This window comes from Vanellus vanellus, assembly GCF_965231255.1.
Source record: "Vanellus vanellus genome assembly, chromosome: 2".
Lineage (NCBI taxonomy): Eukaryota > Metazoa > Chordata > Aves > Charadriiformes > Charadriidae > Vanellus > Vanellus vanellus.
This window is the reverse complement of record NC_138906.1, coordinates 90,690,935-90,706,177: the sequence shown is the minus strand read 5'-3', so window position 1 is coordinate 90,706,177 and position 15,243 is coordinate 90,690,935. Positions and strand designations below refer to the sequence as shown.

Below are 15,243 nucleotides of genomic sequence, written 5' to 3'. Positions count from 1 at the left end.
TGACTCCCTGAGGTTCCTTCCAACCTGAATTATTCTGCAAGTCTAACAATTCATTAGAGTTGTGAACTCCTTATATATATTTCAAACTTTCTCAAGTTTAGCAATAAAACTTTGAAACAAACACCAGTTATTTCAGGAACCCAAATAGATCTACATTGCTCATGAGATGGCAAGACATACACTCAGTGGCAATTTACACATCCCATAGAATTTTTTCATCACTCAACAATGGAGAGACAGTAATATAGGGTGAGATGCATTTTATCATGTTAGATAAAATAAATCAGTTTCTGGGAGCCTGTCTATCTCAGCCAGCTAAAGGGAGCCTAATATAGGTATCTTCTATAGGTATCTTCTATTGGATGCTGAACTTTTAGACACCTAATAAGATTAAGCAGGTTCCAACACACATTAAGTAACAATCTCATTGATAGGCTAGCCTTGAATTTTGGGCATATTTTATACTTAAATTACCAACAGATGAGTAGTGAATTGAGGCGAATTCAATGCTGGCACCTTGTAGCCCCAAACTCAGGAACAATTATTAAAAAATGACCCCTGCTACAGGCCCTGTTTCAGGACTTGATTCAAAACCTTGTGAAGGCAGAAATTGTACCACTAAGTTCACTTATCTGAATCGTGCTTCTACAGCGATAGCCACAAAAAAGATGACTTAAGTATTGCAACACTTCAGTTTATCCCATCAAACTCCCTATAATCTAGAGCCCTGAATAGGTACACAGATTCTCTACACATTTCAAGGGAAGAGATACATACAGATTTATCTTCTACAGAAGACAAGAAGTCAACAAAAACCTTTAGGTGGAATTGACCTCCTATTTTTTTTCAAGGATGAGTGATCAAAATACTTCCAGTCTCTAAAAACGTCTTTTACTTAACCACAAAAATACAGGCCAAGAGGCCAAAGGAAAGAATGGTGCTCTTGAATTACTAGTACAATACTTCTCTCGATCAACATTGACCCAGAATAGCATTAGAAGCCACTGTCAGGATAGGGGAAAACTGATAGAAAGACCTGAAGCACAAAACTATGCATTGAAATTTTATAAATTTTACCTCCAGCTCTGCATTCACTCCAAAGCCCGTACCCTGAGGACTTATCACTAAACAGTAGGAAACGCAATACTAATACAAGTTCCAAATTGTACTTCAAGAGGGCAAATTCTATATTGTAGATATTGTGCTGTACATGAATAGTGATAAATTTCTCATCTGGGGCAGCTTGAACAATCAGCTTAACTCTTCTGAAAGATACTGCCCTTTAATGCCACAATAATTGTCATTTAAAATCAAAGGTAAATGCCGTGCATATACAAGAACAAAGCAAATGCAAATTTTGGGGACAGAGATTCATCTTTTAAAAATTTCACTGACGGGGACAGTCTGTACCTGTTTGTGTAGGTAGAATAACAAGTCACCGTTTTCAATTAACTGTACGTTTCACATTCTCTTTTGTTAAAGAGGTCGTGGATGGTGGCAGAGAGGAAAATTGCTGGCTGTGTTTCAGATAAAAGAAAGACGAAACTGGCTCATTCCCCAGGATCGAATGGGGAATCTCGGTTCAGAAAGCCTTCTCGCATTCAGAGTGGGGAGAGGGAAGAGCAAGGAGGGAGGCTGCTGCACCGGTGCTGGCTGGGAAACTCTAGGGACCAAAAGAGAACTCGTCTAAAGTAGGACGCAGACCTACAGTGCAGGCTCAGATGATCCACAGAAAGTTTCCTAGAAGCCCAGAGGACTGTGTGGAAGGTGTCTGAACTGGAAAGCCACTGAAGGTTGTTGGAGCAGACTGCAATAAACAATCCATACTACAGAGGTGCTGTTTATAGGAGATGGATTTATTTTTAAGCCTTTCTGCCCTGCCCAGCTGATCCAAGTTTCCGCTATTTAAAGAAAAAAAACTTATTCTAAGTCAGCAATTTTTTGACATCACTCCAACAAAGTGTGACTTTAGACAATAAAACCTGTAGGTGCACTCAATGCAGGGAAGACAGTGGGACAGCTCCAGAGTGAGGCACTGGCATGACTGGGATCCTGCCACAGCACTGCCAGAAGCAGCAAGTCTGCAGGTAACCTTCAAATTCAAAACTTACTTGCAACTGAGGTTACTGGAGGAGGGACCATAATGCCATATCCTCAAATTAAGGCACTCATATAGCACTGAAGAACACAGATGGGTGGGTTTGTTATTGTACTTTTTTCCCTTTTTTTTTGAGAGAGAGAGAGGGTATGAGAAAGGAAGAAGAAAGGAATATGGGGATGACATGACTGCACAGACGTCTTTGACAAAGCCCTTGGAGGAGGTGTGGGACAAAAGTGAATCTTTTCTACCGAAGTGAACGATCACTGGCAAAAAACCATGATTTTGATCAACTCGGAGACATCTAGGAGGGTTGGAGGGATCCCCATGGAGGAGCTTAGCAGAGACAGAACCTGCTTCAAGGAAGGAAAACAAGCACACTTGGTCAAAAGGGAGGGGCGCTGAGCCTCCCAAAATGCTTACGGAGCTGTGAAAAGAAGCAGGAAGATGCTGGGCTACCAGATGGACATAGGGGCATTGTGCAGCCTAGGTTGCCAAAACCCAAGAACAACAAAAGCAGCAACACCAGCACTGGGTCTTTTCAAGACCCACTTCCCTCAGCTGTGGTGCTGCTGGGAGGTGGAAAAGGCTGATAAACCTTCCCATGCGGTGCACGCTTGGCAAGCGACATAGAGTGGGTACTGTTTCATGCAGCTGAAGGTCCTGAAAGGCAAGCAGATAACGAATTTGGTCTGAATGTGACCAGGAATGCAGCTAGGCAGTACGCCCAAGGAGGGAAACCCAGGTGCAAGATTACGTAGTGCCAGTTCTAAGTAGGCCAAGTTTACTATGTCTTTGTCTGAGTGCGATTTCATTTTGGGAAGGAGGAAGATGAACATGCCTGCTGTTTTGGCCTAAAGACATATGGCACAATGCAAAAGTAATGGAGAAGGAGAAAAAAGAGGGTTATATTAAGGATCTGGAGCATGCCCAAAATGAAGCCCAGGAGAAGACCTCACTATCAATAAAGAAAATGCTGTTATGGGGATGGCCTAGGTAAATGATGAGAGAAGCCTGGCACCAACCTTTAGCAATATAACATCACACTTGATAGATCTGTGTGAAAACCAAAACAGATTAGTCAATTCGATGAAGTCTAGAAAGAAACTTCTGGTCATTTAAAGAAAAAGAGTCTTTTTGTTTGTTTTGTAGTTCAGTACAGGTGAGTCTGGATTTTAGCAAGCTTTCTGATATATTTGCCAGATGCCTCAACACTGATTTATGGGCTGCTTGGCAGCAGCAGAAAGAAATATTTCATTCTCTGGCACATTTCAGTAAAAATTTGTCAGCCAGGAATGGAACCACAGCACCACTGAAAAGAAAGCTTTACAGATGCACTTGAAAAAATAAATCAATTCTACTTATATAATTTTATTACATATACAGTACAACAATCCACGTTTAAAAAAGGTTATTTTAAGGGGGAAATTCCAGTTTGTGAGGTACAGTTTTTCACCCCAAGAATATGATGAAGAAACAGAAAATGCAAAGATGAAAGATAAAAAGGATGTCGATTCTGCCCAGGCAGAAAGATGGTTGTGTGACTAACCTGAAGAAGCCCCTTTAGAGTCCTCTGTTCCATAACAATAGCTAAGGCATCTTAGAACACATGGAACTGTAATATTCATAAAAAAGGACTGTCTACAACATGAGTTGAAATCCTTGACAACTCCAGGTGTTTAGCATTTCTGAAAATCAGATCTATGATATGCCCTTTTTGCTAAAAAATATTGAGGAACAAGAGAAATAATGACCATTATTACTGTTTCTTTCAAGTCCAGTGATGAAAGCCAAAGAAGGAACATATAAAGATCACAGCTGAAATGGTTCAGGAATTATAGTCATAAAGTCCCTGTCATATTGGCATGTTTGGGCTTTTTTTAAACTGCAGCAAATTTGCAGTTGTAAAGTACAATTCCCCAGAATCACCCCACAAATAACTTAAATCTCAGCAGCACTGCATAGCCATTACAGGTTGGCTACATAAATAAATTTATTAGGTAATTATTTTCAACAGATTTTATCCACCTTTTAAAAATTAATCTTTATTTATATCACAAGTTGTCCAAGAATTCTGTAAAATATTAGAATGTGGAGGTTATGCAAAATTATTATCCATAATGTACTGAAAATCTTGAATGGCACATCGCGTTAAGACAGTTCCATTTTCACATGTTTAGCCTTACTTTCCTAAATGAAATTTGCAAATTTGGGAAGGAAATAAAACTTTCAATTCAAAAATAATAATCGGAGCATGGAAAAGGTAACCATATATAGTCTAATTAATGGCATTACAAACCATGTTTACACTCAGTAAATTCAACTGTAAAGAGTTTTTTGTGATGTCAATAAGTAAGGATAAGAGAATGTAGAAGAAAACTCAGCATGAATGTCATTTGTGAACCCTGTCGAGGAAGTCCCGCAAATAAAGGAATAAGATGTTAAGACACTATGACATACTGTAGACTGAATGTGGAGGTGGATCATAAGAGAAAAAAAAGGTCTGTTATTAAGTCAGACTAGATAGCCTGATACACTTGCTTCAGCAGTAATTTCTACTTTTAAATTCCTAGAAAACAAAAAACCCACTAGGAACACACATGCAGCATCCTGCTTCCTGAAAGCTGAACACAATATATCGAACAAATCTAATTTCATGCCAATTTTATCAACTATAACACGAGCAAAAGATGAACAGGCAGTCTGATGTTGCAGGTAAGACATTGGTCTTGAGCCCAATCCCTGGGCAATCACAGCAGGTTTACATTACTCACCAACCTCTACCTCTATTTGCTTTACAACATTTTGTCAGTGAAGTCTCTCTAGTTCATTCAATACGTGAGGGGAGTGATTGCCTTGTTTTAACCACTTGCAGAGCACTGCTGTAATGAAGCACTAACCCTGAGATAGCACTGGATACAAATAATAAACCACTATGATCAAAGTATCTATTATTTGTGGAATTCTGTAACTAAAAGCAGAGGAGTAGAAGTATGCTGTAATGATAACAAATTAACAAGTTAGCAAAAATGAATAAAAAATATGCTTTCAATGTACAGAAGAAGTAGAAATAATTTTATCATGACTTGAAATAGTTCAAAACCAAGGAAGTGGTTATTTTTGAAAGACAGAACGTGAAAATAAAAGTTCAGCAATCCACAGTGTTTGGATAAATTTCAGCTAAAAAAACCCACCAAAAACCTAAACAAAATAAAAAGAAAAAACAACGCCCAAGATGTTTGCTTACCATATCACCAGAGTTCAGAGGCAACAATGATTTATGTAAATTACTGTCTTTTCCTATCTCTTCCTATTCTCTTGCTGGAAATACTAGTCTGCCCAGTAAATTCCTGGGGTCATCTTAAAATCTTTATGATTTGTCACTTCATGACCCCCAAATTACTTGTAATAGATCACGTGAGGATCAGGAGTGGCTGCGCTGCTCAGATCCTCAATCTGGAAGTTGCAAGTGCTGCTGTCAGCCTAGGAATGAAGTGCTAAAGCAGAACAAAGCCATTGCTTTTCTTCTGGAGATTACAGTATGACAGATCATGAAACACTGCATGATGTTTAATTAATTTAACAATTCATTGCAATATATCACTAAGCCGTCATGTAAAATGTGAATATGACACATTAGAGAAAGAATTAAAGAAATTATGCTAGAAATGTGAGAACAATTGTTTTCATTGTGCTCATTGTGCTGCAAACTGGAAAAAAAACCCCAAACCCACAGAATATATAGGTTGTTTGGAAAGAACATACCTATTAACTCCTTATTTCTGACATCTAGGGCCATGTTTCGTAAAGCTGTAGCAACTGCACATACCACCCGGTCATTGTCTATTCGAAGCAGTTCCACCAGGATTGGCAATCCTTTTTCTTTGCGGACAGCAGCGCGGATATACACTGACCACTGTAAAGACACATGGAAAAGGGTGAAGAAGAAAGTGAGAAATCCACTATAGACAGCAAGGCATCTGAGGTTATAACAGATACAGGGTCAGGGGTAACAGAAGCATGTGGATGCTAACTCAAAAGAGGGGAAATAATTGCATTTATGATGGTAGGCAACCACTTGCTTTGGAAATTTGCACTAATTTTTTATGGTGGCAGAGAAATTAAATGATGAATTGACTTTACTCCTAGCACACCTGGTTACATTTTTACAGCCCAAGTCTGCAGACCACTTGCTTTGCATCAGCATTTCCTATGCAACAGCTAGGAAACAGCTAATGATGCTTGTGCACTGCTAAACCAACAAAATTTATATGACAAAACACATATTGCAAAACACGTTCCAGAGGTCTGAGTATTTATTTGTTATTACCATAAGAACTCTTCAGTTTAAAACCATGAAAATGCTGTCATAATTTCTCTTGTGATTGTCAACTTGTTCAGAAGGAAAACGAGGACAACTCTATGTCTGGTTTTGGCACCTGCAGTGGTCCTAACTGGAAGACTATTGTACACCTGGTGTTAGAGATTCATATAAGACTTGACCTGAGGGAGGCGCAGGCCACTGATGTGACACGCTGCACGTAGCGCACGGCTGCAGGATAAACCCAGCGGCTGATTGTATCAGAGAAATCTGTAGGCATCTCCCACTTGGCAGCTGATCATGACACCACTGGTATGCCCTTGTCTTTATCTCAAAGCAAAGCAGCGTGTTCTCCTGTGAACATCCTTTTTGTTTGACAGTAGAAATGAGAATAGAGTTGTTTACTTCCAAGAAAATCCTCTAAGAGCTCTAAAGACTATCATGCCAGTGAACCTCTCCATGGATGGGATCTGTGCAGCGTGCTGTGACCAGGAGGTCCACCCAACGCTGCACAACTTGGGATTACTAGCATCAGAAGGGACGAAAGATTAACTACACTATACTCTTTTTCATTTGTCTGTTAGTTCCAGAAGCTGGAAAAAATGTAAACAAGACGAAAACTGTGACCTTGTGGTTTTAAAATCTATGACGTTTAAAATCTATGAGAATCAAATTTGTGATGTTTGGACACCTGCAAGATGTGCAGGTCTCAGCACAGCCCACTTCAAGCCATGTACTGGGCATATATTCCTTCCCACATCCTGAACTCTTCTCTGGAATTTTCATAAAGTTCACATTCATGCTTCTTGTACTGACAGATGAAAGGAATTTATTGAAACAGAGCTGCTTCTTCCTTTCAGTGCTATGGCACGGATGCTTATCCTGCCATCGTACCTGGAAGGTGAAGACACAACGCTGGAAGCCTTTGAAATATTCCTAGTATTTCAGAAACTATGATGATAAGTCTTAAGATTTTCAGATCATGATGACCCTTCTTTTTTGACAAACCTACCTTAAAGAACAGTGACCTGCAATAGCGTTCCTCCATAAACAGAAAGGGTAAAAACAAATTCACGAAATAAAGCATTAGAAACAGGTAAGCACACTCACTGTCAGTACACTGTGCTTAACCTCTGCATACGGCCTCTACTTACCACAGCTGAGGTGCTGACTTTAAAAGCCAGCATCTGTTTATACTATAGAGAGGCGCCCTGAACAGCAAAAGCTAGAATGTATTTTATGATAAGAACAGTAGATACGGAGACCAACAGGGGCTGCAATGTTGCAATATCTGGAGTGCAAATTCATTCCAGGTGATGTAATTCAGGGGAAACTGGGAAAATGGAAAAGAAACCAGCATTTAAAGAATATTATTTTACTATTTCTCCTCTGTTGTAACTACGTGTAACAAAAGCCAGCTGGCTGGACCTTACTGTAGACGAAAGCGATAATGGTTAGGATAAGCTTTCAAATCGTAACCAGGTAAATGGGACACGGGGTTCTCGGCATCACTGAGCACAGTAATGTAATATGTCTAAAATGTAAATGTGCCATCATTTTCTGCAGCAAAGAAAATAACTCTCAGGTGAGAGAAAAAGTGGTAGCAGGATTCTTGAGTGATCTTATTCTATGCTCTCTCCTCCAGTCTCTTTGCTAGAACCAGTGTACAGGACGATCACCAGATAAACTAAAACAGATCTTAAGGATCAGTGAGTTTAATTGAAAGTATCTGCTGAAAAATAATTTCTTTCCTATACCTTGATTTTAGTTGCATATTAAATATAAAGGATGCTATGAAAACACCAAATTCATCTTTCTAAGCTTCCTGTTTCAACAAACATTTGTTTACCTGCCAGTTAAACACCCTCTCACCTGCAGCTGGGAGTACCCAGAGCAATAGCTCTTTGCACTTAAGAACTCCCATCGCTGTATTTTCTACATCTCTCCCAGGGGAGGCCTCCACTGTGTTTGCTGTGATTGCAAGGTGACTGCCGGAGTGAGAGTTCACGGTAGCAGTGAGGCTGTTCTGAGAAAGGCGTGAGCCTGTCTGGTTGAGGTGAGAGTTCACGCTTAGCAGAGAGTCTACTGAAAGATGCTCTCGCCCATTGCAAAAGTACATCATAGGTGTAGCGCCTCCAATACGGATCACGTGGGGAATCAGTGGGGGCGTTTGTTCTGTAAAAAAATCTTACTTATGTTTATTCAATACCAGAGAGAATCTAAAATGATCTTACAGATCATTTGCTGTATTATAAAAACGTCCATATTAAAACCTCAGTAAACTGTTTTCCTTTGGATTTTTTTTAGTTAGCTGCCAAGGGAAAACACAAGCACTTGTTTTACGCACCCCAGGTTTACAACAGACTTTTTGGGTTGTCGTATTTTCATCATCCTAAACAAAAGTCCAAAAGAAATAAATTAAAAAAATGGTATTTTTTTAACCCTAGGGAGAGCAGAAGATGTTGTAGGAGAAACACTGAAATAACTCAGTATGAAGAAAAGAGAACATATAAACCCCCTTACTGAATAAATGACACGCAAGCCTTCAGCATCCGTAATGAACCAATTCATTTGATCACAATAGTAAAAGATACAGCTCCAAAGCTTTCATAGGGGAAAAATCCAGATATAATGTTTTACAGATGCACATATGCACACACATACATAAAACAACAGGGGAAAGAGAGAAAAGTATGTACGAAACCACTCTCTTCCTCTGCGCATTCCTCTCCCCCCCAGCTCTCTTTTTCCAGAGAACACCATCCGCTTTGGGAAAAGTTCACAGACTCCTCAATGTGTGATTTGCTATCATTTCATCTGTGTTTTCAAGTCATGCACCTTAGGCAGAAAGACAGAAATGTCTATTAATTGTTTCAACAGTCTCCAGAGAACTTTCCAAGTGGAAAGTGGCAAGAACTGTCTGTGTCTCTTTCCTTAAGCTGCCAATTAGGACAAGTCTCTGCAAGCAATTACGCTGCGCTGTGCGGATTTGAGGAACGCTCAAATTGAGATGCCTCAAAATGGTTATTTTATTCTCACAGAGAATGGAAAAATTGATTCGCTCTTGCGTATACTGATGATCCTTTTGTTTGCCTAAAGCCATCATGAAACGCGCCTGCATTTCCACATTGCAGGTCAATTGCTAGTATGAGCTCAGTGAATTATAAAAGAGAAGAGAGGAAAATCATAAAAAAGTAAAAAGACAAAGGATTTGTTGCCTATCAGTAGGTAAATGAGGCACTCTGCCAGTATACTTAATCATCCTGTTACTCCACAAATCAGTGGCAGGGTCAACAATCAAATAACTGTTCAGTTTGTAAAGAGAAAAGGCTCCTAAGGGAACAGCAAACACTTCAGAGGGAACAAGGAGCCAAAAAATAAAACAAAATCATTACTGTTGCATCAGATTGCAGCTAAATTATGAGAGACAAGCACAGAAGCCACAATCTGTGCAGGAATACTCTTTACAGATAACTGAATTCAGGGGGCATAACTACTATACATCACTTTGAAGGTACCTAGTGCATCTCTATGTCCACTTTCATTAGTAGTTCCCTTTTTATTATTGTCACGGTAATTAAGTAGAAAAATACAGTAAACTGGAAATTTTTTTTTTTTTTTTTATTTTGTCACAGTTATTATTATAAAGGACCCTTTCCAGAGCTAAATGCCTCTGGGGATTAAGATTATATTAGGCTGAAACTCAACAAAAGAGTAATTAATCTCGATAAAACTTACTTATTTTTTGTCAGAAAAACTGAAAAACATTTAGGCAGTTAACTCCTTTTAGTGTTTCATATGGTTTTCTTTATTCTCCTATGAAGAACCACTACAGGAGATCAAACTAAAAAAAATGAAGAAATTTCCAGCACAAAATGAAGAAGAAAAAATAGCACCAAAATAAACCCACAACTCCCTTCCCCAAGGAATACCAACAATTGTATACACTTGATATTTTGAATGGCTTCACTTTCCTGCCATTGACATCAGTGTTATCAGAGTACCTCCAGAATATTTCACCATCGCATACTTCAGTTTTGACTAGAATTTGCATTGTATTGGTACAGTTCAACACTGTGACTCAAAGACTATTGAGACATCAAACATTAAAGGGAATTGCTGAGGCACAGACTACAAAATGAAAGTCAAATCAGGGCAGCAAGCATGACAAAGCAAACTAAATTACCAAAAGAACCAGTAAGGTTAGAGAGACTCAGAATTTGCGAGGAGGGGCTTAGAAAGGGGCTGTCTGCTAACAGTAGTGGAACAATAGACCACAGAAGTGAATTGCATGTTGACTAATCAAAGATCAATATTCCTCTTTGTCTGATCATACTGTAATACATGCATAGAAATTTACAGATCTACTTTACTCAGATAACTCTACTGGGATCCCTGTGTAGTCACACCACTTGACAGAGAGCGAGGCTCTGCAAACTTGGTTATCTTTTTGCAGTTTCTGAAGAGTGCAAGCACTTTTCAGGGACTTTCTGCTCCCTGACTGCAGTGTTCTGTTCTCAGAAATGACCCCATCTGCTAGGCCACCAATAAGTTACCTACACATCTGTTTTGGGACAAGAGAAAAGTATTAGCTTGTTACTTTCCTCTTGCTCCGTGACCTTAGCCAAGCTTAAAGAGAAAGGAAAAAAATCCAGTGGATAAAGATACACAGTTAAATAAATAAATCAGAGAAAGCTAAAATGGTTTTAACAGAAGGTATCGTAAATGTTTGATGAAGGTAAAGCTCAGAAGAAGCTGCCCTCGCACCTTGTCATTCTTGGTTCTGCAGTACACGTATGTACTGTGTATTCAAAATGATCTGCGAGCCACTGCAACGACTTTTCCAAACATTGCACCTAATATCACTAAAACAGAAAGGCTTTGAGACCAAAGTGACACATCTCATGGGAAGCAAAGTGACTGAGTATAAGAAGGAAGTACTTTGAGCATGATTTCTCAACAAGCTACCATGCTCCCATTCCACTAACTGATGTCCATGCTGACCTCCTCACCATGTCTGTGATACGGGTGTTTGCAGCAGCATGTCTTGCTTCTTGAATATTGTTCTGTCCCTTGAATCTTGCCTTCCTTCCTAGAGAGCCAATACATTTCTCTATATTAACTGATGCTGCCTCATACTATGGCAGCGATTCCACCCAGGTAAGAATTCCTAACAGAATAACGCATTGGTTATTTGAAAAGTTTGCCTTTGTTGATTAGGTGATGTTACAAGTGGTCTTCTCTACATTATCACATTATCACATAAGGATTCATAATACTGGTATTTTGGAGAAAATGAATGTTAAGCCCTTTCACTGCAATCCAAAAAATGTCCTCCTGGAAGAGCCCAATGAAACTCCAAAGAGTTAATATGTAAATAATTAAAGTAATCAGAAAAGTCTGGCAAGGAACCCACAATATGTCCTTGCCTGATAAGAGGAAGATTGATGACCTAGATGTCTGCTGCTTTAGACAATAATTACTCATTATCTGCAACTGTCTGGATGGTAAGTAAGGAGCTTGAAACTCTTTTCATACTACTCTTTGAAGTTGCTGCACTGACCTTGTGACTGAATCAGTCCCTTTTATGTTTTCAGTTTCCTTATCTAATAATTTACTTAATGGATCTCTTGCTTCCATGAGACTCAGATTTTTCTAGGATGGAATTAAGAAAATAATGTAGTTACTTGCCCAAGGAACAAAGACCGAGATCTCATCTAGCTAGCACAAGAGATCAGGCCAATGACCCATAAACCCCATTCACATGGGTATTGTACCTCTTGGGCATCAAAGGCAGGGACATTCAGTTGTCTAACCAAAGAGCCTTATCATTCCCTGCTGAGTACGATCAAACATAGAATTGAAAGAAAAGGAGGTAGAAAGAACTAGCCAAGGAATGCCACGGCCTCAGGAGGCTGCAAGACAAACAGAGCAGCGCTTGTTCCCGATGTTAAGGAGCCCAAGGAACTAACAGACACTTAGGAAAATGAAGCTGGCCATCCTGTCATTAAAGCAGATGAGGGAAGTTTGTAAAGCCTGAAAAGGAACTGGACAGAAGACTGGGCGCACAGAAGGGACTGACCAAAGCCCAGAGCAGGTGTGCTACTTGTTCTAATGTAAGCCATTACGTTGCCAACAGAAACACAGTAGGTCTTGTTTCCTGGTTTTACAAGTTACATATTACCTACACAAATTACAATAGTATTCTAAAACAAAACAGGATCATATGAATGAAGGAATTATTTTTAAGGGTTTAACAAAACTAAGGAAATCCTACTTGTGGTAACAAAACTGTTTTGAACTGCATGTAATAGAAAAGATAATATTATAGGACTAGAGGCAATGGGAACAAACTGAAACACAGGAGGGTTTGCAGAACATCAGGAAATGCTTTTTCACTGTGAGGGTGACCGAGCACTGGCACAGGTTACCCAGAAGTTGTGGAGTCTCCATCCTTGAGACATTCAAAAACCTGTTTAGACATGGTCCTGAGCAACTGGCTCTAGGTGACCCTGCTTGAGCAAGGGGTTGGACCAGATGACCTCCAGAGGTCCCTTCTGATCTCAGTCCTTCTGTGATTCCATGTGATCATAGCAACAGGTATTGCAGAAATGTCTCTGGCAGATAAACTGCCATCAGCCTAAATTTAGCTGTTAGATATGTATAGATAGATATCAATATTTCCTTTCTTCCTGAGAGGGAAATTTTGTTCAGAAGGCACATAACCTCAGACTCCTGACATCGTTAGCTCTAGGACATTTTGGATATAACTTTTTAGATGCTCAGTAGATTTAATGTGTTAATAGCTCATTGATCAAGGTGAAAACTAAAAAGAACTTGCCACTTTTATTCCCGCCATCTAAGGAAAAATACCCATGCCAGACTATAGATAAAAATATCTATGGAGATTTCCTTTGACAGGTGAGTCTTGTAATTTTATGTCTTTTTTTTTTTTTTTTTAATCCAAGGTATAAAATAATTAATGATATGAGGTTGCAGAAAGGACTTCAGTTTTGACGTGTTGTAGTGAGAGAAATTTCTTAATAAGCAGGCAAGCATCTTCAGAATACAGCTGAGTGAGTCAGCAAACATCCTATTTTTATTTGTGCGTTTGTGCACAAACTTGGCAAACCCCAAAATAAATGGCAAAGAAAACTAACAGAGCTCCCAATGGAAGTAGATAGCTAATGGGAAGTAAAGAGTCTCCACTGTTTCCAAAAGCCTGTCTCAAGCCTTAGTTGCTCAGGGAAAACTCCAGCTAATCTTGATGAGGAATGCATTTGCCTAGATTTTTATTTCATATTACTAAGCAGCTTTAAAACACGAGTTCATATTAAGTATAATTAGAAAATGTCTACTTTTGGAAAAAAAAAAATATCTCAGAGTGGCAATAAAGAACAGCAAAACCAAAACCAATGGCCATCCTTTTTATGCATTGTTCCTTCTGCCCGTAGAAAGTTTAGGATACAGTGAAATTACCCTAGTTATGATTTGATGAGAGAAAATATTTTGGGAAGCAATGAGTCCCCTCAAACAGAAACCCACCCAGCCCCGGGTAGCAGCCAGGTTCTGCAGAAGGGGGTACGTGCGTTCATGCACAGCGCTGACAACCTGACCCGCAGGCTGTCAGGATGTATGTGTACTTGGAGCACGTACTGCTAGTGGCCATCAACCCCATCAGGAGTGGGACATGCAGTGATCAACCACTAGTGTCATAGGCCACTGCACAAAACAGTAGTCAGGCCTGAAACAAAGTGGTATCCTGGCAGTGATGTGGAAAACCTTAATTTGTCAAGTCCCCCCCCCAAGCATACATATTTGGATGTCTCCATACACATTATTCCAGCAGGGCCATTCATATTATGCATAGACACATCAAATAAGTACATGAACAAAAAAAGAGAGATCTGTGAGGATATGCATGTATTTTTCCATTAAAGGAATGGGTTTGCTTCCTTCAGATTTTAACATTAGTGTCCTCCCTATGTAATGACATCTTGGTGCACAAAAAGGAGATGAACCAGCATCCATATTCACCTGAAACAGCCTCTTCCAAAATGAGTTCCCCTTTGTATATAAGCTGCCAATCTCCTCTTCAGAACCAGAAGACACATCAAAGTCAAGATACTCAGAGGTGATCTATCCCTGGCTAAATTTTTGCATTGAAAGTATCTTTCCTCATACTTCAGATCAGTACCCTCGTTTACTGGTAAATTTTCATTTGGACTTGTTAATGTATTTGTCACCAATATGCTCCTTTTTTGATTCATTGTAGATTGTCTTGGTTCTAGTAACAATAGCACAAACCAAATATTATATCAGTCATTTAAAAAAAAAACCAAACAAGTTTACTTTGCAGATGGGTAACTATATGGCAAGACTTTCGACAAAAGTGTTTTATCTTGACATAGAAAAAAATTATATGCAAATATATGTATGTCACACTATTTTCTTTTTTGTTAGTATTTGGCTTTAGAAGGAATTCCTGCAACTGAAACAGTGCTAAAAGTGTCCTACAGATTAAGATTTATTATGTGCTTGTGTTGATTTTATGTGTATGTATCAGTGAGAAACTATATTCCCTGAAATAATGAAAACTTTCAGCCTCTCTCAGCTTAATCCTTAAAGCTACATACTGCTGCTTTCTTTTTGTGTTTGAACTTTTCGAAAGCAGTCTAGGGGATTTAGACATGTATTATCTGTTAATTTTAGTGGCAGACATTTATCTAAATCCTCTACAAATTTTTTTATTTTTTAAAAATTATTCAGGCTTCCTTTTACCTGCTCACTTTTCCTTCATAATGGCATTGATTAAGCACTGCCT

The 15,243-nt window shown here is 39.1% G+C and overlaps 1 protein-coding gene across 1 annotated transcript in view; it reads right to left on the bottom strand.

Moving 5' to 3' along the window:
- CTNND2 (catenin delta 2) overlaps nt 1-15,243 on the bottom strand; it is a gene marked incomplete at both ends in the record, with an annotated part of 573,915 nt that overhangs the window by 68,077 nt on the left and 490,595 nt on the right. Inside the window, one exon of the mRNA XM_082479407.1 lies at nt 5,864-6,014. Within this exon, the coding sequence (XP_082335533.1) occupies nt 5,864-6,014 (151 nt within the window). The remainder of the gene's footprint in view (nt 1-5,863; nt 6,015-15,243) is intronic.